This window comes from Denticeps clupeoides, chromosome 5, assembly GCF_900700375.1.
Source record: "Denticeps clupeoides chromosome 5, fDenClu1.1, whole genome shotgun sequence".
In the NCBI taxonomy this organism is placed as follows: domain Eukaryota; kingdom Metazoa; phylum Chordata; class Actinopteri; order Clupeiformes; family Denticipitidae; genus Denticeps; species Denticeps clupeoides.
In genome coordinates, this window is record NC_041711.1 from 654,903 (window position 1) to 677,232 (window position 22,330).

Here is a 22,330-nt window from a genome sequence, read left to right on the forward strand (position 1 = left end):
TACAAAGCTCGTACAGACACCGATTTACACCATCTACATACATACAAAGTTTGTACATACACGATTTACACCATCTACATACATACAAAGCTTGTACATACACGATTTACACCATCTACATACATACAAAGCTCGCACGTACACCGATTTACACCAACTACATACGTACAAAGCTCGTACAGACACCGATTTACACCATCTACAAACATACAAAGCTCGCACGTACATCACTTTTAATCACAAATCTACATACAAAGCTCGTACGTACACCGATTTACACCATCTACATACATACAAAGCTCGTACGTACACCGATTTACACCATCTACATACATACAAAGCTCGTACGTACACCGATTTACTCCATCAACATACATACAAAGCTCGTACGTACACCGATTTACTCCATCAACATACATACAAAGCTCGTACGTACACCGATTTACACCATCTACATACATACAAAGCTCATACGTACACCGATTTACACCATCTGCATACGTACAAAGCTCGTACAGACACCGATTTACACCATCTACAAACATACAAAGCTCGTACGTACACCGATTTACACCATCTACATACATACAAAGCTCGCATGTACATCACTTTTAATCACAAATCTACATACAAAGCTCGCAAGTACTTCGATTTACACCATCTACATACATTCAAAGCTCGCACGTACACCGATTTACACCATCTACATATGTACAAAGCTCGTACGTACACCGATTTACACCATCTACAAACATACAAAGCTCGCACGTACATCACTTTTAATCACAAATCTACATACAAAGCGCGTACGTACACCGATTTACACCATCTACATACATACAAAGCTCGTACGTACACCGATTTACACCATCTACATACATACATACAAAGCTCGTACAGACACCGATTTACTCCATCAACATACATACAAAGCTCGTACGTACACCGATTTACACCATCTACATACATACATACAAAGCTCGTACGTACACCGATTTACACCATCTGCATACGTACAAAGCTTGTACAGACACCGATTTACACCATCTACAAACATACAAAGCTCGTACGTACACCGATTTACACCATCTACATACATACAAAGCTCGCATGTACATCACTTTTAATCACAAATCTACATACAAAGCTCGCAAGTACTTCGATTTACACCATCTACATACATTCAAAGCTCGCACGTACACCGATTTACACCATCTACATATGTACAAAGCTCGTACGTACACCGATTTACACCATCTACATACATACAAAGCTCGCACGTACACCGATTTACTCCATCAACATACATACAAAGCTCGCATGTACATCGCTTTTACTCACAAATCTACATACAAAGCTCGCATGTACACCGATTTACACCATCTACATACATACAAAGCTCGTACGTACACCGATTTACACCATCTACATACGTACAAAGCTCGTACAGACACCGATTTACACCATCTACAAACATACAAAGCTCGCACGTACATCGCTTTTAATCACAAATCTACATACAAAGCTCGTACGTACACCGATTTACACCATCTACATACATTCAAAGCTCGCATGTACACCGATTTACACCATCTACATACATACAAAGCTCGCATGTACATCACTTTTAATCACAAATCTACATACAAAGCTCGTACGTACACCGATTTACACCATCTACATACATACAAAGCTCGTACAGACACCGATTTACACCATCTACATACATACAAAGCTCGTACAGACACCGATTTACACCATCTACATACATACAAAGCTCGTACGTACACCGATTTACACCATCTACATACATACAAAGCTCGTACGTACACCGATTTACATACATCTACATACATACAAAGCTCGTACGTACACCGATTTACACCATCTACATACGTACAAAGCTTGCACAGACACCGATTTACACCATCTACATACGTACAAAGCTCGTACAGACACCGATTTACACCATCTACATACATACAAAGCTCGCACGTACATCACTTTTAATCACAAATCTACATACAAAGCTCGCACGTACACCGATCTACATCATCTACATACATACAAAGCTCGCACGTACACCGATTTACACCATCTACATACATACAAAGCTCGCACGTACACCGATTTACACCATCTACATACATACAAAGCTCACACGTACATCAATTTTACTTACAAATATACAACCGAATACATACATATAAACCTCACGCATATGCCATATATTGCTCATGAATCTTCATAGAAAGCTCTTGCATACTGCATATATTCCTCACACATATGACATTTTTTCTCACATGTATGTGTTTCATGGAGAGTGTTGAATGGAGTCACAGTTACTCACAGGGATAGGAGTTTGAAAAACGGTTTTAACATTACAAGATGTTCTCATACCAGCAGGAGTCCAGAGAAACCGTCCTCAGAACAGACAACCCCCCCATGCCCTGTGGGGGAAACCATAACTTCCGCTATAAAATATAGAGTAAGACGTTCACTCTGATTAAACAGAACAAGTCATGTTCCATTAACAGTCTTGCTCCAAGGAGTTCGCATCAGACGCTTACTGGTTTTTAGGTTCTTTTAACATTCTCTCAGTTGTGCCTGCGCTCCTGTTACATTTTATGTAGGGACCCCAGAGTGGCGTAAACTTAAAAGTGCAAGTTAAATTGGTGCATCTTGGCGCGGTTCTTCCCTGCGAGGGCTGATCTAGGTGCATTTCTTGTTAGAATGTGAGAAGATGAATTGATTTCATGACTGTAGTATGATGCATATCGACCTGTGGTTTTATTTTAAGATCTCCTTTTTAACCAGAGCACAGCTCTGGCTACAGGCTGATGATTTTAAAGATATGATGCACGGTTGATAATCATTCATTTAGATCGGCCACAAATGATGTACTGAAAACCTCAACAAGAAAATTCTTTGAATAACGGAAGTCCCGATCCACCTGGCATCAGTGCAGTAATCCTGCGTGGATCTGTAGGGTTCAGTTTCTTCTTCTTCTCACTGTGTGTCATTAAAAAGACACGATCCTCTCTGACCCCTGCGGGGGGGAAAGTTGAATCTGCAAAAGAAGCGGCAGCGGTGGCGGCATTAAGTGCTGATCCTGCCGATGGCCTACTTTCATCTGTCAGACGGCGCTCGAGTTCGGCTCGGCCTCGCCCTTGCTGGACGGTGGCGAGAGGGATTTTATGACAGTACTGCGCAGCCCCGACATGACAGGAGCAGGGGGCTTAAACTCTGAGGACATTCTACTGTCAGGGTAAAAGATCGAATAAACATTCACGCAGTGATTTTTGGCTTTTGGTTTTCTTTGGCTTCATTTCTGGCTGCAGTCTGTGCTCAGAAAGCTATAAACAAATTATTTTTAGTCTGTGTGTGATTTTAAGCTAGTTCTTTCCAGGGCTCAGTTAATTATTTACTCTTTTTATACATTTTTTTAGATTTCAGATTTGTCGGGGTTCAGTTCCATCGTCCAGATTCAGACGTCAAATGAACACAATAAAAAAATACATATTTCTGATCACGGTTTATGCTGGACATGTTTCTTCATCCCTGCTCTCTGATTGGTCGCAGGAGCTGCAGTTTGAGAGGTTGACCCGCGAGCTGGAGGCGGAGCGCCAGATTGTAGCCAATCAGTTGGAGAGATGCAGACTTGAGGCTGAGTCGCCCGGAGCCGTCAGCATCAGGTATGAAGAAGTAACATCTCCAATGTTACTTATGTAACATGAATCTTCATATTACGCTCCAGTTTTTGGTGCTGAATTCTAAATTCAGACATTGTCCCTTGGGTCCAGTGCGTTCTGCGTGCTCTGGACAGGTGGATTTGTTGGCTGCAGGGCATGTGGAGCGCAGGGGTGAGATGCCTCAGCACGCCCTTCCACGACCAGCACAGAATAGACATGCAGCATATTCATAAAACTGTCATATAAAACAAGTCATATAATCAGTTCATATTTATTTCAGTCTGAGTTCAGTCTGCATCTGAACCAGCTTTTCTGCTGCTGATGTTTTGTCAGGTGTTGAGTGTACTTGTGTCATCTTGGTTTAGTGTTTGTGCACCATGCCAGAAGGAGACCTTTGCTCTGATGGCCTCAGCTGTTACCCAGTTCTCCACTGGGTAGCAGTGGCAGTGGTGGCCTAGCGGTTAAGGAAGCGGCCCCGTAATCAGAAGGTTGCCGGTTCGAATCCCGATCCGCCAAGGTGCCACTGAGGTGCGAGTAAGGAGAAGGTAAAAGAAGCCCTTCAGAATTGTGCTCAGTCTCTGTCTAATGGTGCAGGACACTAATGAACAAGCTCACCGAGAATATTATTAGAGTTTGTGAAATTGAATAAAGTCTAAATATGATGGATGGTTGTCTTCTGCCCTCTTCACAGCTCATCAGAGAAATCTTTTCCATGGACGTCTGCAGGTAGGATCATATTTTTTTGGGATTGAACATCCGTCTGATGCTAAATGGAGTCTTTGAATGGACAGACAGGACCTGTGTGCAACTTGCATTGTATTGTGAACATATGACTTTGTGTTGTGTCAGATTCTTCAGCTGGTGGGGAGATGAAAGCGCTGGGGGCAGATGCCTCCCGTTCCCCCTCATTCGGGGTGCGGTGTGGCCTGGACCACGGATCCCTGTACTCCCCTGAGGTGGAGCACGGCTCCCTGCATGAAAGTGAGGGTCCGTTACTGAGCACTGAGTTCCACGCCGTGTCACGCCATTAAAAAGAACTCTAGATTTTATTTCGCCTGATGTTGTGCAAAATGTAAATGAAGCAGAACAAGAAACCTGTTTGATTCTGGTCAGGCAGTGTCCCTGCAGAAATAGCTCCTGTAACGCCTGACGCTGCACTAAAACGATGTCTAACTATTACTAATTATGACAGTAAAAATAACAATGAGTGTAGTTAAATTAGTATATTGGTAATATTTTTATAATGGGTTTTTACGGTGTATTATTCATCCGGCCACCGGGGACGCTGGTGTCAGTGTGTTACTTGGTGTTGCGTGGTGGGCGGACATCCGCCAGAATTACTACAGAATTAATTTGAAAATATAGTTTTAGCATTTAGATTTTGACATTTATTAGGACATACATCCTGAGGACAAATTTAGTGTAGATTAACTATGAATCTAGCAATTAGTAATGATATAAGAAAAACATTTACAATTTTACCAACTTCAAAATTTACCATTAAAAAGTCTACATTTATATTACAGTTGTAATGTGCAGTTTATGTTTGTCTAGTTAATTAATTCTTTTGAAAAAGATCACCTGAAAATGGTTTAATATAAACATTGAGCAGACACCCTTATCCAGAGCGTCACAGGGACAGTCCCCCTCAGGGTGACGTGTCCTGCTCAGGGTGGGGATTGGACGTGTAGTTTGGTGTCTATGTTCAGCGTGTGAGGTGCTTTCATCCCCTCTTTCCTTCGCCGTCCCTCAGGGTCCCAGATGAACTCGTACTCAGACAGTGGGTACCAGGAAGTCAGCGGTTACTACAGTGCCACCCCAGGGAGGTCAGAGGGCAGGTCACAGTCAACAAGCTCTGCCCCCAGTGGCAGCTCCACTCTTGCCACACAGGTACACATCCGTGTGTGTGTGTGTTTATTGCTTTGTGGGGACTGTAAGTGTGTTTCCTCATGGGGACAATGGGGACCAGCAATACGGCTGGAGTAATTGAACGTGTTTTCATGTATTTTGTGTGTGCGTTCAGGTGCCAGCTGGTGGCGGCGTGATGCGGCGTGTCAGCTCGGTGCCGTCTCGGGCCCAGTCCCCACTGCACGGCTCTGCCTCCTCGCCCTCTCGCCCTCCTCTTCGTACCTCGCTGCCGAGCCCCTTCTCCTCACCCATCGTCTGTGAGCCCAAACCGCTGTCCAGCATCTTCCCGGGTACCACGCTGCCCCCGTCCTCCTCACACGCTCCGGACCCGCTCCACCCCGGGCGCCAGGGCTCAGGGTCGGGATCGAGTCCGGCGCCGCACCGCTCTGGCATGGCGGCCCAGCCGCAGCATTACGGGACCCTGGGCCGTCACGAGAGGCATGCGTACGACGCTGCGCAGGTCTATGGCACTCGGGCGTATGATGCCTACGAGCAGATGGCACTACCCAGACCAGACAGCCTCATTGGTGAGCTGCACGTTATTTATCTCATGTCAGACGTGAGTTCAAGGTGAACGTGGTTTTGGTGTGCTTACGCAGGCTGTTGTGTTCTGATCCAGCGTTGATGGTTGACCTTGGTTGACCTTTCCTGGACAAGGCAGCGTGACCATCTGACCACGACTGCTAGGCTCACTATTCCCCACAAGAGCACAACCTGGACCTTTTCTGATGTTTAGGCAATGGAGACAGTTCATTAGTGGAGAGGCTGAATGTTGCTGGATGATCGGAGGAGTACGAACGATGTTCAGTGGGGCGCAGCACCCATGGGTGCCATTTCTATAGCTTGACAGGCGAGCTGAGTGTGGGATGTGTACATTAGAAAAGTTTCAGCTTGTTTTCACATCGTTACGTCTCGTCATTCAGCAACTCACTGTAACGCCATTCCAGTAATTCATCTCTAAATAACTGTGATGCATCTCAAATGTTCCCTCTGAAGCTGATAAGTCTCAGTAAATGGAGCAGATTAATGTCCGTGTGATTCTCATACAGCCGATGTTTACTGACGGCTACATCTCCTGCAGGCGGTGCGTGAGTGTGTGTGCGTGCGTGCGTGCGTGCATGCGTGTGTATGCTTGTGTGAGTATGTGTGTATGTGAGTGTGTGTGTGTACTTGAGTGTATGTGTATGTGTGGTGTGTGTCTGTGTGTGCGAGTATGTGTGTCTGCGTGTGTGTGTATTTGAGTGTGTGTGCGTGTGTGTGTATTTGAGGGTGTGTGTCTGTGTGTGCGAGTATGTGTGTCTGCATGTGTGTGTGTGTATTTGAGTGTGTGTGCGTGTGTGTGTATTTGAGGGTGTGTGTCTGTGTGTGCGAGTATGTGTGTCTGCATGTGTGTGTGTGTATTTGAGTGTGTGTGAAGTCCTGGTCACCCTGATAAGCAGCTCTCATGTCCACAGGCGAACCGGGGCCTCGTAGTGCAGAATGATTAATCTGCACTGATTGCTTGTCGCTGTGTTTTTGTGTGTATTGTGCGATCTCCAGAAAGACCTTTTAAACCCGAGCGCGAATCTGCAGCCACAACGCTCTGTTCAGTTACAGTAATACAGTAATTTCTTAAAGATTTATGTGTGTGTGTGTGTGTGTGTGTGTATTGGAATGTATGTGTCTGTGCGTGCGTGTGTGTGTGTGTATTTGAATTTGTGTGTGTGTGGCAGGGTGGGTGTGTGTATGTGCATGTGTGTGTGTTATATTGACCTCAGTGTGCCTGTCCTGTCCAGCTGGGATGTGTGTATTTGAGTGTGTGTGTGTGTGGGTGTGTGTGTGTATTTGAATGTGTGTGCATGTGTGTGTATGTGCGTGTGTGTGTTATATTGACCGCAGTGTGCCTGTCCTGTCCAGCTCGGATGTGTGTATTTGAGTGTGTGTGTGTGGGTGTGTGTATTTGAATGTGTGTGCATATGTGCGTGTATGTGTGTGTGTGTGTTATATTGACCGCAGTGTGCCTGTCCTGTCCAGCTGGGATGTGTGTATTTGAGTGTGTGTGTGTGTGGGTGTGTGTGTGTATTTGAATGTGTGTGCATGTGTGTGTATGTGCGTGTGTGTGTTATATTGACCGCAGTGTGCCTGTCCTGTCCAGCTGGGATGTGTGTATTTGAGTGTGTGTGTGTGGGTGTGTGTATTTGAATGTGTGTGCATATGTGCGTGTATGTGTGTGTGTGTGTTATATTGACCGCAGTGTGCCTGTCCTGTCCAGCTGGGATGTGTGTATTTGAGTGTGTGTGTGTGTGGGTGTGTGTGTGTATTTGAATGTGTGTGCATGTGTGTGTATGTGCGTGTGTGTGTTATATTGACCGCAGTGTGCCTGTCCTGTCCAGCTGGGATGTGTGTATTTGAGTGTGTGTGTGTGGGTGTGTGTATTTGAATGTGTGTGCATATGTGCGTGTATGTGTGTGTGTGTGTTATATTGACCGCAGTGTGCCTGTCCTGTCCAGCTGGGATGTGTGTATTTGAGTGTGTGTGTGTGTGGGTGTGTGTGTGTATTTGAATGTGTGTGCATGTGTGTGTATGTGCGTGTGTGTGTTATATTGACCGCAGTGTGCCTGTCCTGTCCAGCTGGGATGTGTGTATTTAAGTCCTCTGTGTTTATTTTCTACTGTTACTATATTGATTGAATAAAAGACACCTCGTGTCCAGTATATGATGCGCAGTCTCAGCGTCCTGCTGTCACCCCCCTGTGGCTCCTGGCATCACTGTCAGTTACGGTCTGTCAGCCTGATGGATTTATATCTGTGTGTGTGTGTGTGTGTGTATTACACTAATCCTGTCTCAAATCTAACAGTGCATGCACACACACACACGCACACACACACACACATGCAAACAGTCGCGCACAGACACACACGCTCACACACACGCAGGGAGAGACACACCCACATACACACACTCAGAGTGTGGTATCTGTATAAAACACCACACTCAACACTGCGGATCAGTGTGCGGTGGAATCTGATTGGCTACTCTGAGCACGGTTACCCACTGGCCCTCTGATACAGTGGGCCAAAAAAGTACCACCAGTTGTTCAAGTTCTCCCACTTAAAAAGATGCGAGAGGCCTGTCATTTTCATCATAGGTAAACCTCAACTATGAGAGACACAATGAGAAACAAATCCAGAAAATCACATCCTCTGATTTTTAAAGAATTTATTTGCAAATTATGGTGGAAAATTAGTATTTGGTCACTAACAAAAGTTCATTTCAATACTTTGTTATATACCCTTTGTTGGCAATGATGGAGGTCAAACGTTTTCTGTAAGTCTTCACAAGGTTTTCATACTGTTGCTGGTATTTTGGCCCATTCTTCCATGCAGATCTCCTCTAGAGCAGTGATGTTTTGGGGCTGTCGCTGGGTAACACGGACTTTCAACTCCCTCCCTCCTTTCTATGGGGTTGAGATGTGGAGACTGGCTAGGCCACTCCAGCACCTTGAAATGCTTCTTACGAAGCCACTCCTTCGTTGCCCGGGCGGTGTGTTTGGGATCATTGTCATGCTGAAAGACCCAGCCACGTTCCATCTTCAATGCCCTTGCTGATGGAAGGAGGTTTTCACTCAAAATCTCACGATACATGGCCCCATTCGTCCGGGTCCCTTTGCAGAAAAACAACCCCAAAGCATGATGTTTCCACCCCCATACTTCACAGTAGGTATGGTGTTCTTTGGAGTTTTTACCAAAAAGTTCTATTTTGGTTTCATTGGACCATATGACATTCTCCCAATCCTCTTCTGGATCATCCAGATGCTCTCTAGCAAACTTCAGACGGGCCCGGACATGTACTGGCTTTAGCAGGGCAACACGTCTGGCACTGCAGGATTTGAGTCTCTGGTGGCATAGTGTGTTACTGATGGTAGCCTTTGTTACTTCGGTCCCAGCTCTCTGCAGGTCATTCACTAGGTCCCCCCGTGTGGTTCTGGGATTTTTGATCACCGTTCTTGTAATCATTTTGACCCCACGGGGTAAGATCTTGCATGGAGCCCCAGATCAAGGGAGATTAACAGTGGTCTTGTATGTCCTCCATTTTCTAACCACAGGTAATTTTTTTCACACCAAGCTGCTTACCTATTGCAGATCCAGTCTTCCCAGCCTTGTGCAGGTCTGGTGTCCTTGGCCATAGTGGAGTTTGGAGTGTGACTGTTTGAGGTTGTGGACGGGTGTCTTTTATACTGATAATGAGTTCAAACAGGTGTCATTACTACAGGTAATGAGTGCAGGACAGAGGAGCCTTTTACAGAAGAACTTATAGGTCTGTGAGAGTCAGAAATCTTGCTTGTTTGTTAGTGACCAAATACTAATTTCCACCATAATTTGCAAATAAATTCTTTAAAAATCAGAGGATGTGATTTTCGGGATTTTTTTTCTCATTTTGGCTCTCTCAGGCCTCTCTCATCTTTTTAAGTGGGAGAACTTGCACAATTGGTGGCTGAATAAATACTTGGCCCACTGTAAAACAGCAGATTTCTCTTGGCTGGGCCGAGTGCCGAGTTTTTAGCGGATTCCCTGTTGGACGAGCTGCGCTACTTTTCTCCTTAAATACTTCTCCACCGACTCCTGGTGGACTTCAGAGGCTGAATTAACACGTTGCAGCTGGAACCTGGTGGCAGAACCTCAATCTGCGTTTATTTCTTATTTAGCCCAAAACCACATACGAACCACAGCCAATGCCAGAAATCAGTCCAAAAGTCATGTGATTGAAATGCTTTCCTGTGATTGGTCAGTGTGGTCAGCAGAATGAATAAGGCTCTTATATCAGAGAAGACAGCCATCCATCCGCTTTTTCCCCAGCCAGTGATATGCCTGGAGTTACTCCAGGTCCTGGTTCCTGATGAGACGTCCACTGAGACGTACCCAATGTACTCTCTCTCTCTGTCTCAGGGCTGCAGAGCTCTTACGCCGGACAGGAAGTCGGGTCCGCCGCGTCCCCCGAGCACCAAGCCACGCCCGTCTACGACGAGCGGCCCTTCCAGCGCCCCGTCTACTACAGCCCCACCCACGGCTCACAGAGCGCCATCTACAGGACGAGCACAGGTACCTGCAGTCCATTCAGGTGATCAGACCAGTCGAGTTCAGCTACATACGTGTTAGACGGTACGTAGCGAAACGCAGCATCGTCTCTCCGGAACCTGGTGCCACATGGAACATTTAAACCACGTGACGTACTGACAAAGTTCACGTCTGGGACAATAAGGGGCAAATAAGGGACGCAGGCAGCGCAAGATTAACATTAATAACGTGTAAACAACAAATAATACGGACAGACGTGAAACGAATACGTGAAATAAACTTTCTGTGTTGGGGTCAGGGACCCTGCAGAGAACTGCCAGCCAGTACAGCGCTCTGTCCTTCCCGAGGGGCTCCTACACCCTCAACTCCACCACCCTGACGGAGCCGTACCGCTCGGCACACTACCGGCCCGCTGAGGCCACGTTCGCCCGCCACGCCGTCACCGTCGACAACGGGGCCACGCGCTCGCCCTCCATAGACAGCATACAGAAGGACCCCAGGTGAGGAGCACGAAGGACCACCTTACACATGATGCTGGAAGTGAGTACGAACTAGACGTGTGTGTGTGTGTGTGTGTGTGTGTGTGTGTGTGTGTAGGGAGTTTGCATGGCGGGATCCAGAAATTCCTGAGGTGATCCGGATGCTCCAGCATCATTTCCCTTCTGTCCAGGCCAACGCTGCAGCCTACCTGCAGCACCTCTGTTACGGAGACAACCGAATCAAAACCGAGGTACAAACACACACCTCCAGGCCGCACTGTAAATCTGAGGTCCTAAATCCTGTCCTATAACCAATAACCTGTCTATTGATCCGACTGACGGAATAAATGAAATGAGCTGATCAGAATAAAATACACATTTTTAAATTACTATAAACCAGTAAGAACAAACACAGAGAGTCCCAGAACTCCCGGCGTGTCCCTGAGCAGGACACTTCACCCTGAGTGTCTCCAGGGGGACTGTCCCTGTCTCTACTGGCTGTAAGGTGCTCTAGATAAGGGCGTCTGGTGAGTACAGTCAGAATTTATAAAGAAGTTTAACACAACAAAGGAGCTGTAGATAACAATTAAAAAATAAGTTAAATTACCAGGAACAGGACAGGTTAAAATGAAAAGAAAACAGAATAAAATAGGAGAAAATATGAAAACAGAAGATGTTAAAAGAGTTGTATAATGAGTTAATAGGCCTGGCCACCTATTCAGGAGACGGGTTGTCCTCCACGTGACGTGTAGGTGTGCCGGCTGGGCGGCGTGCAGGAGCTGGTGGACCTGCTGGACCACCGCCTGGTGGAGGTGCAGCGCCACGCCTGCGGAGCTCTGAGGAACCTGGTGTTCGGGAAGGCCACCGACGACAACAAGGTGTCTGTGCGGAACGCGGGCGGAGTCCCGGCGCTGCTGCGGCTGCTGAGGAAGACGAGTGACGGTGAAGTGAGGGAGCTGGTCACAGGTGCGTGAGTCCAGCTCTGCTCTGTGGGTCCCCTGTCTTCACCACCGGTGTGGCACTGTCACCGCTCCTCAACTCACACACACACACACACACACACACACTCCCCTCGTAGAAACATGCAGCGAAATTACACGTTTGCTGTTTTAAACCTTTTAGTTCAGCTCTGTAATTTTACCCAGCAGTCGGGACTGAACAGTAACACACACACACACACACACACACACACACACACACAGTGCGGAGGAAGGAGGAGATCACACACAACCAGTCCATCTGTTCCTCCAGATTCCTGTCTCTACGTGTCTCTGTGCAGTAGGTGGCATGATGTCCCCAGAGTGTATGAAATTGTGCGTTTTCTATCTTGCTCTGATGTCCAGACGGGAGGGGAGGGGCTGTGATGATTTGGCTGTTGCCGTGGCGACTCTCGTCTCCAGGACGATGTGCCGGTGGTGTAGTGTCTGAGGCGGTTGTTCGGTGCAGCCGGTCGCAGGGGGGCGGAGTTTATCCTCTGAACACCTCTGGCTGATATGATGGAGCTGCAGCCTCCAGCTGCCTGATCCTGTGATTGACCCATAATGCTCACCGATGTACCTAAAACATCCAAAAGTTCCCTCCTTAAATCTGGTGTAAATCTGCAGGGATTACTGGCTCCTTTACTACAACATAAAGGCGGTAATCCAACGCGGCGTGCATAGAAAGCAGACGCAATCCTGCAACGTTCCTGCCTCACTTGTACGCTTACCTTCACGGCCTTTAGCACACCACCACGCGCTCTACTTTTAAAAGTAAAAATGCAGCAGCACGACTGATCTTCAACCTTCCCAAGTTCTCCACACCTCCCCTCTGCTACGTTCCTCCACTGGCTCCCAGTAGCTGCACCATCAGGTTCAAAATACTGATGCTGGCCTACAAAGCCAAACATGGAGTAGCACCATCCTACCTCACAGCCCTTATTACACCTCGCACTGCACCTCGTATACTCCGAGCCTCCAGTACTGCTCACTGGTCCCTCCATCTCTGAAGGTAAAAGGAAGACGCTCATCTAGACTCTTCTCCGTCTTGGCCCCTCGGTGGTGGAATGAACTTCCAGCTCAGTCACTGAGCACCTTCACACGGCAGCTCAAGACCTTCCTCTTTAGAGAAGATTTAGATGAACTTGTGACCTTCTTCTTGTCTGACTTCTGTATAGAAACTAGAACAGAGTGAATAAAAAGATTGTATTCATAGTTGGGGGTCCTGGTGAACCAGAACTGACCACTTCATCCATGGTGACATGGAAGAACGTTGTAAGTCGCTCTGGATCAGGACGTCTGACAAATGCTGTAAAATGTAAGTGTAAATGAGAAGTGTTTGATGCCCTGAGAGACTGAACACTGGCAGGATTTGTAGCAGAAGTATGGCGTAGAAGGAGCGTTGTAGACAAGTGCTGCAGCAGCATTGTGGATCAGGTTCTGGTTTACAGATGACCAGGGTCTGGACGAGGATCTGAGTAGCTGTCTGATTCGTCTGATTTCCTTTTCCATTCCATACCCACACAATCAGGAAGGACTCGTCCCTTTCCTGTCATCTGTTTTAAACACACGTCACTTTACGTGCGGCTGCATGAACATGGTGGATGGAACGGCAGGGAAGAGTGTGCATTCCTCTCGCTTTTATCACCCCTCAGAAAGAGTCTAAAGCACTTGGTCCTCATCAAAATGTCAACACCAGATGTAAACATCATGTTTACCCGCATGTGTAACAGTCACATGACATGTCAATGCTGACATTTCATACCTGGACACATTTACTCACTTTATACTGTAAATCACACGGTGCCGTGGATTCTCATCATGACAATTATTATGTACGGTCAGAAAGTCATGTGACCAGCTGCTGCTTTCATCACAGAAGATAATTCTTCTTCTTCAGATTGGCGCCATGTTGATCTGGGTATTATGGTCTTCCTCAGGAGCTCAGTAGAACAGGAGCTGCTGCTAAATGCCCTCCATCTGTCCCTCAGGCGTGCTGTGGAACCTGTCATCGTGCGACTCAGTGAAGATGACGATTGTGAGGGACGCTCTGAGCGTGCTCACCAACACGGTCATCATCCCACACTCGGGGTGGGGCGGAGCTCCTCAGCGTGAAGATCACAAACTCAAACTCCATACATCTCTGGTGCTGAGGAACACCACTGGCTGCCTCAGGTAACACGTCCACTTCTGAAGGTACAAGTGAGAGGAGGACATGGAGTCCTTCACGCTCTAGTTCCGGGTTCTGGCTGCTAGCCCATACCTACACGATGTGAAAAGATCTAAAGTGTTCCGTCACTAGAAGTGTGAACCTTCACCAGGCGTTTTTCTGCCCTTTGTGGCAGAACGGCGCTGTACTCAGATCAGTCACTACCGCCACAGCCACTACCAGCACTACCTTTTAACCAGAAAAGCACCACACAACGTCACTATGAAATAATCGTCCTCGACTGCATCGTGATGCATCGGTTTTCCCGTGTTACCCCCACACTGATCCTCTCACAAGGCCTCTCCCTCCTCATGTCGTGCTCTTCTGCTTCCTGTAGAAATCTGAGCTCAGCAGGAGAGGAGGCTCGGAGGCAGATGCGATCCTGTGAGGGTCTGATCGACTCTCTGCTCTATGTCATCAAGACCTGCATCAACACGTCCGACTATGACAGCAAGGTACGAGGAGAACATACAGCTGGATATTCTCCTCCAGCTCCTCATGACTTGGTCTCCATCTGCCAGGCGGTGCCATCTGGTGGTTGCCTTGATCCGTTTCCTCTTTCCCCTCAGATAGTGGAGAACTGTGTGTGCACCCTGAGGAACCTGTCCTACCGGCTGGAGCTGGAGATGCCCCCGTCCAGGCTGCAGGGATCCCAGGAGCTGGACTCCCTGCTGGGATGCGAGTCCCCCAGCAAGCAGGCCGACTACAGCTGCTGGGGCCTGAGGAGGAAGAAGAAGAAGCGGCAGGAGAAGCCGGTGGGTCTCAGCAGACGTTGGCGAGAGATACGATCCAACTGTACTGGGTTGAGGAAGCTGGTAGTAGCCGGTAGGTAAGACACTCGCGTATGAACCAGATACCCCAGGTTCGAACCCCACTTACTGAGCAGGACATTGTCTCCAGGGGGACTGTCCCTGTCACTACTGCCTGCTTGAATGTAAAGCTGTCATGTGTCTCCCAACTGAATTATGGCTACATCAACAATCTATACAGTTCTGGATGTAATAATGTTCTCTCTCTCATTTATCACGACTGAAAGGTCATGCAACATATTTCCTGTTCTATCGGGACTCACGCTATAACTGGTCAAAGTCAAAAGGTGCCACCGAGGTCCCCTTGATGAAGGTCCCGTCCCCACACGCTGCTCCCCGGGCACCTGTCATGGTGCCCCTGCTCACCAAGGGTGATGGTTAAATACAGAGGACACGTTTCACTGTGTCACCGTGTGCTGCGCTGCAGTGTCAATCACGTCACTTTCACTTCCCTTTCATATGATATAACATGATAATAATGTCAGTAGTAGTGATATGACATGATATGATGAGAGATTAAAGTGCAGGGTGTAATACTGATGTTCAGTTTGTAACTGGTACCTGCACACTGGAACCCCTCCAATACAAAGCAGGGGAGAACCTTCAGCACCCAAAGCCCTCCAACAAGGCCGAGGTTACAGCTCCGCTCAGGAAATTCATCCGTAAATCCCTGCACTTCACAGGGAGCAGCTGGTGGAGAAAAGGAATTCAGTGTTGTCCCTAAAACGTGGTCCACTTGACAGAAGAACTTATCAGCAGCAGACCAAGGAACTTAAGAGATTAGCCACAGAGGTGACAGTGAAAGTGACGTGATTGTCATTGTGAAACACTGCAGCACAGCAGACAGTGACACAGTGAAACGTGTCCTCTGTATTTAACCATCACCCTTGGTGAGTAGTGGGCACCATGACAGGCGCCCGGGGAGCAGTGTGTGGGGACGGGACCTTCATCAAGGGGACCTCAGTGGCACCTCAGCGGATCGGGATTCGAACCGGCAACCTTCTGATTACAGGGCCGCTTCCTTAACCGCCAGGGTTAATAAGCAGCCCTGTAATCAGAAGGTTGCCGGTTCGCTGAGGTGCCACTGAGCAAAGCACCATAATTTCACTCCTGTTCTCCATACGCAGCAGCCACGCCCACAATATAAAAATAGAGTATTTATACAACTACTGATTTAAACGATTTTTAAAAGCCAACCATGGAGATTTACATTTACAGCATTTACCAGACACCCTTATCCAGAGCGACTTACAATCAGTAGTGACAGGGAGAGTCCCCCCCTGGAGACACTCAGGGTTAAGTGTCCTGCTCAGGGACACGATGGTAGTAAGTGGGGTTTGAACCTGGGTCTTTATAGGCGAGTGTGTTACCCACCAGGCTACTACCACCCTACTGTAGATAAAATGTAGACTAGGAAGGTGTGTGAAGCTGAATTACGCTACGCTGTGTAACTCGTCATTAACTTTCTCTTCGGCCGCAGTGGGACGGCGTGGGTCCCATCCCGGGATTCTCGGGCAGCCCGAAGGGGGCGGAGATGCTGTGGCACCCGTCGGTGGTGAAGCCGTACCTCACGCTGTTGGCCGAGAGCTCCAACCCCGCCACGCTGGAGGGGGCGGCCGGCTCGCTGCAGAACCTGTCCGCGGGCAGCTGGAGGGTATAGATGCTCACAGCCAGAGCGGAGCGCCCCGGACCTGGTACGGCCCTGGTACAACTTCTCACACTCTCTCCATCTGTAGTTTGCGGCGTACATCCGCGCTGCGGTCCGTAAGGAGAAGGGTCTGCCCATCCTGGTGGAGCTGCTGCGGATGGACAACGACCGCGTCGTCTGCTCGGTGGCGACCGCCCTGCGCAACATGGCCCTGGACGGCAGGAACAAGGAGCTGATCGGTCAGTTTCTCCTTTTGTGACATTGTGACACATTTTGAATTTGTTGGCCTATCGGTTAAGGAAGCGGCCCCGTAATCAGAAGATCCGCCGAGGTGCCACTGAGGTCCCCTTGATGACGGTCCCGTCCCCACACACTGCTCCCCGGGCGCCTGTCATGGTGCCCACTGCTCACCAAGGGTGACGGTTAAATGCAGAGGACACGTTTCACTGTGTGCACCGTGTGCTGTGACAATCACCTCACTTTCAAACCTGAAACGTCAATCTGGGCCTTCGTTCGTCCAGGGAAGTACGCCATGCGGGACCTGGTGACGCGTCTCCCGGGAAACGGGCCGTCCCTGCTGTCGGACGACACCGTGGCCGCGGTGTGCTGCGCGCTGCACGAAGTGGCGAGTCGGAACACGGAGAACGCCCGGGCGCTCGCCCTCGCCGGCGGCATCGACAAGCTGGTGAACATCAGCCGCGGCCGCGGCGAGAGGTCTGTCGCGCCACGCCCGTTTTAAATGCCACGCCCCTCCCCGGTCCGACCCCCGCCGCCATGTTTGTGTGCAGGTACTCCATGAAGGTGGTGAAAGCCGCCGCCCAGGTCCTGAACACGCTCTGGCAGTACCGAGACCTGCGCGCCGTCTACAAAAAGGTGGGGGGTGGAGCCGCTGGGTGCTGATTGGCCGGGAGCCGATTAACGATCCTGTCACGCATGTTCCCATCTCACAGGACGGCTGGAACCAGAACCACTTCATCACACCGGTGTCCACGCTGGAGCGGGACCGGTACCGATCCCAGCCCTCCCTGCCAACCAGCACCCTGCAGATGTCACCCGTCATGCAAACAGGTGACGCTTTCAAGCCGGACGTGGGCGCGTACGATATCGCCGGCATTCCGGCGCCGCTCAGCATTGTGTGGATATGTCACCTGTGTGCAGGTGGCAGTGCCACCTCCTCTCCTGCCATGCTGGGCATCAGAGGGCATCGCCTGAGTCACCAGCGGGCGCAGTCATCTATGCAACTTCATAACTACTATGGAGACGACGACACGCGTAAGGTCCAGTACACAGGTGCGAGGCGGTTACCGTAACACAACGCGTTCAGTAGTTCTCGCACTGAAATCGACTCCTTTCAGCTGCTAGAATTTCTGTTCTTAAATATGATGGACTGACAGCAGAATGATCAGAATGTCCACACCTCCGAAACAGAATGTAGATCTCTTGGAGACACACACACACACACATACATATATACAAATAAAACCACACACATACACAAACACACACATACATACACACACACACACATTCCAGTCATTTTTTTTTCCAAAACTTCAATAAAGCCGATCCGCTTACTGCCCCCTGCTGGGTAATCCCGGCGGCACCATGCAGCAGAATGTCACGCTCTCTGTCACCCGCAGGGTCTACCAAGCCATCGCCCTACTTCATAGGGTCCTACTGCTCGCCCACAAGAGAAGAATCCGGAAGGTCTCAGGTGAGACGTGGTCCTTCTGCAGCGCGGCTGCGTCCAGGTCTGAAGGATTTTAACGTTCTGCATGTTCCTCCGCCGCAGCATCCACCCCTGTACTACACGGCCGAGCCCAGCCGGGGCGTTTACGACACCTACGGAATGTACCTGTCCTCGCCGCAGGGCTACGACGACCCCTACCTGGACGAGCCGCTTCCCTACGACTACGCCGCCCCGCCGCACAACAAAGCCACCACCAACTACGTGGACTTCTACTCCTCCACCCGCAGGCCCTCCTGCAGGGCGCAGGCGTACCCGTCCTCGCCCGACTCCTGGGTCTAGAGACCCGTCAACGTGAACAGTGTGTGTGTGTGAGGGATGTGTGTGTGGAGTTTGTAATTAATTTAATCAGATTTTTTTGTGATAAAGGGCCTGTCAGTCAGCCAAATAAACCGCTTTGTCTATTTATTATTTATTTTATGTATGAGTGTGTGTTTTATCTGTTTATATGTTCGATTACCGTGTGTGTGTGTAAGAGAGTGAGTGTGAGAGTGTGTGTGTGTGTGTGTGTGAGAGAGAGTGAGTGTGTGTGTGAGAGAGAGTGAGTGTGTGTGTGTGGAGAGAGTGAGTGTGTGTGTGAGAGAGAGTGAGTGTGTGTGTGTGTGTGAGAGAGAGAGTGAGTGTGTGTGTGTGAGAGAGTGAGTGTGTGTGTGAGTGTGTGGAGAGGAGAGTGTGTGTGTGTGTGTGAGAGAGAGTGGTGTGTGTGTGTGTGCGCGAGTGCGTGTGTGTGTGAGCGAGCGTGTGTGTGTGTGTGGTGTGTGTGTGCGAGCGTGCGTGTGTGTGTGTGTGTGTGAGAGAGAGTGTGTGTGTGTGTGAGTGAGAGTGTGTGTGTGTGTGTGTGTGTGAGAGAGAGTGAGTGTGTGTGTGTGTGAGAGAGAGAGTGAGTGTGTGTGTGAGAGAGAGTGAGTGTGTGTGTGTGTGTGTGTGTGTGAGAGAGAGTGAGTGTGTGTGTGTGTGTGTGAGAGAGAGAGTGAGTGTGTGTGCATCAGAAAGGGAAAATGTATCAAACGTATCAAGAATTTAAGTGTGTGAACAACAAACCTGATGAAGATATTCTGTGCAGAAGAAGACGAAATGTCCTCCTGTCCTGTCACATCGCGTAACTACTGTCCAGATGTATATGTGCCATGGAGTCTTGTACATTTATGTCTTTTACTGTAAAAATATATATGTATATTATAAAATAAGATATCACATATGTTGAGTGCGGTGGAGTACTGTCAGACCGCTGCAGAGTCGAACGAATAACTATAGTATCATAACCCTGTCAAATAATGTGGAATAAAATGGTTTTTTTTTTTAAACGTGTCTTTTTCTGCTCAATTCTGGTCACTTGTCGAATTCTCCACTTGTTGCACTGAGACCTCCTGCCGCCAGAGGGCGCCGCTCCGGACCAACCAGCGCGGTAAGTTGCGGGTTTGAGCGACAGACACACGGACGGAGGGACGCGGACCCGCCTGCCGCTCACTTCAGCAGCTCCTGCGGAGGGACCCGGACCGGAGAAGCAGGTATTTCTACCCACTACAGTCCAACTTTACTCGGGGACAGAAGCCGGACTGCGGCTGGTGGGACATGTACTCAGGGTTCTACTCCGGGTGTGGACTGTTTTGGTGTGAGTGTGTGTTGGAGTGTATGAATGTGTGTGTGTGTGTGTTGGAGTGCGTGTGTGTATATGGGGTGTGTGTGTGTGTGTTGGAGTGTATGGGTATGTGAGTTGGTGTGTGTGTATATATATATATATATATATGAGTGTGTGTGTTGGTGTGTGTATGTGTATATGAGTGTGTGTTGGAGTGTGTATGGGTGTGTGTGTGTATGTGTCCACTCTGTCCCACAGGTGGACAGCCACACCCTCCCACGCCTACAGGAGTCCCGAGGTCCGGTGCAGGTGTGGAGGGCGTTGGCGTGGAGCATGGTTTCAGAGGAGAGGGGACGTGTGGGGACAGGATGTCGTACCATATTTCTAACATCACAGAATAATTTATCTGGCGCCGAAGTCCCGAGCATCCATCATGCTCTGATTTCACGCCACCCTGGGACAAGATCGAGGCCACGTCTTCCGTAAAAGGAAACGAGGCCATTTTCCTCCGTTTCGCTGCCACGAGGCGTATTTAAAGGTCCTCGTCCCCGTTTCAGATGATCAGCAGCATCAATAATGAATGTGACACCTCCAGCGGCCATTCATGAGCTTCTCATTCATTTACCGAGGACTCACGTCCATCTTCTCATTCATTTACCGAGGACTCACGTCCATCTTCTCATTCATTTACCGAGGACTCACGTCCATCTTCTCATTCATTTACCGAGGACTCACGTCCATCTTCTCATTCATTTACCGAGGACTCACGTCCAGCTTCTCATTCATGGTCCTGGACTGAACTTCTGTGAGTAAAAAGCCCCAAAACAACTTTATTATTATTATGTGAGAGGTGTGTGTGTGTGTGTGAGAGAGAGAGGTGTGTGTGTGTATGTGTGAGAGAGAGAGAGGTGTGTGTGTGAGGAGAGAGAGAGAGGTGTGTGGTGAGAAGAGGAGAGAGAGAGGGTGTTGGTGTGTGTGGGAGAGAGAGAGGTGTGTGTGTGGGAGAGAGAGAGGGTGTGTGTGTGTGTGGGAGAGAGAGAGGTGTGTGTGTGTGGGAGAGAGAGAGGTGTGTGTGTATGTGTGAGAGAGAGAGAGGTGTGTGTGTGGTGTGAGAGAGAGAGAGAGGTGTGTGTGTGTGTGTGTGTGTGTGTGTGAGAGAGAGAGAGGTGTGTGTGTGAGGGTGTGTGTGTGAGGTGTGTGTGTGTGTGTGTGAGAGAGAGAGAGAGGTGTGTGTGTGTGTGTGTGTGAGAGAGAGAGAGGTGTGTGTGTGTGTGTATGTGTGGGAGAGAGAGAGGTGTGTGTGTGTGTGTGTATGTGTGGGAGAGAGAGAGGTGTGTGTGTGTGTGTGTGAGAGAGAGAGAGAGAGGTGTGTGTGTGTGTGTGTGTGTGTGAGAGAGAGAGAGAGGTGTGTGTGTGTATGTGTGAGAGAGAGAGAGGTGTGTGTGTGTATGTGTGAGAGAGAGAGAGGTGTGTGTGTGAGGGTGTGTGTGTGTGTGAGGTGTGTGTGTGTGTGTATAATGAAGAGAGAAAGCAGCCATGAAGGTAAAAAGAGGCGAGTCTGAGAAAACAGGTTCTACAAATACTAAGTTGTCCAGCGTGTCTCCAGTTTTGACCGCCGCTCCTGTTGCATGATGGGAGCTCGGAGGACGCTGCTTATTTATTGTGGGTGTGTGTGCTGGTTTTTCGCCCTTCGTTTGGGTTATTACGCTCCGGCTGAAACGGCCGTTATTACAAGCTTCAGGGCCAGCGGTGGTCAAACCCGCAGCCGCCTGGATCCTGGAGCTACGTTCTGCCATCTTCTCCGCTCTGTAATTACATGCATGGACTCGGGTTCTAACGTTGTATGTCCAGAGTTTATATTAAAACAGATATTCATAGAAAAGTTAGTGAAGTGAAATGATTGTCATTTGTGATGCACAGCACACGGTGCACACAGTGAAATGTGTCCTCTGTATTTAACCATCACCCTTGGTGAGCAGTGGGCACCATGACAGGCGCCCGGGGAGCAGTGTGTGGGGACGGGACCTTCATCAAGGGGACCTCAGTGGCACCTTGGCAGATTGGGATTCGAACCGGCAACCTTCTGATTACGCGGCCGCTTCCTTAGGCCACCACTGTCCCCAAGTGAGGACTTAAGTGTGCGAGGAGCAGACAAATTACAGTATGGAAGAAAAAAGAAGGGGCAGTGGTGTTCTAGCAGGTGAGGAAGCGGCCCCGTAATCAGAAGG

At 48.9% G+C, this 22,330-nt stretch overlaps 2 protein-coding genes across 8 annotated transcripts in view; both read left to right on the forward strand.

Annotated features, from left to right (window-relative positions):
* The window catches only part of pkp4 (plakophilin 4), a 26,035-nt gene extending 6,990 nt beyond the window's left edge, over positions 1-19,045 (forward strand). For 4 of the 6 annotated variants that reach the window (XM_028979342.1, XM_028979341.1, XM_028979337.1 and 1 more), the window contains 20 exons: positions 3,583-3,695; positions 4,384-4,418; positions 4,542-4,679; positions 5,446-5,582; positions 5,716-6,127; positions 10,526-10,678; positions 10,953-11,154; positions 11,252-11,384; positions 11,886-12,099; positions 14,102-14,285; positions 14,657-14,774; positions 14,889-15,074; positions 16,609-16,782; positions 16,865-17,015; positions 17,298-17,490; positions 17,565-17,649; positions 17,727-17,844; positions 17,935-18,066; positions 18,417-18,490; positions 18,569-19,045. In XM_028979342.1, coding sequence (XP_028835175.1) covers positions 3,583-3,695; positions 4,384-4,418; positions 4,542-4,679; positions 5,446-5,582; positions 5,716-6,127; positions 10,526-10,678; positions 10,953-11,154; positions 11,252-11,384; positions 11,886-12,099; positions 14,102-14,285; positions 14,657-14,774; positions 14,889-15,074; positions 16,609-16,782; positions 16,865-17,015; positions 17,298-17,490; positions 17,565-17,649; positions 17,727-17,844; positions 17,935-18,066; positions 18,417-18,490; positions 18,569-18,805 — 3,189 coding nt within the window. In that variant the 3' untranslated portion in view covers positions 18,806-19,045. The remainder of the gene's footprint in view (positions 1-3,582; positions 3,696-4,383; positions 4,419-4,541; positions 4,680-5,445; positions 5,583-5,715; positions 6,128-10,525; positions 10,679-10,952; positions 11,155-11,251; positions 11,385-11,885; positions 12,100-14,101; positions 14,286-14,656; positions 14,775-14,888; positions 15,075-16,608; positions 16,783-16,864; positions 17,016-17,297; positions 17,491-17,564; positions 17,650-17,726; positions 17,845-17,934; positions 18,067-18,416; positions 18,491-18,568) is intronic. The other 2 variants (XM_028979340.1, XM_028979339.1) reach the window with 2 other exon arrangements.
* A 925-nt stretch (positions 19,046-19,970) lies between these two features.
* The window catches only part of LOC114790077 (protein TANC1-like), a 39,010-nt gene continuing 36,650 nt past the window's right edge, over positions 19,971-22,330 (forward strand). Inside the window, exon 1 of one of the 2 annotated variants that reach the window (XM_028979786.1) lies at positions 19,971-20,031. The gene's annotated coding sequence lies outside the window, so the exon portion shown is untranslated. Of the gene's footprint in view, positions 20,032-20,845; positions 20,908-22,330 lie in introns of those variants that run through there. The other variant, XM_028979787.1, reaches the window with a different exon arrangement.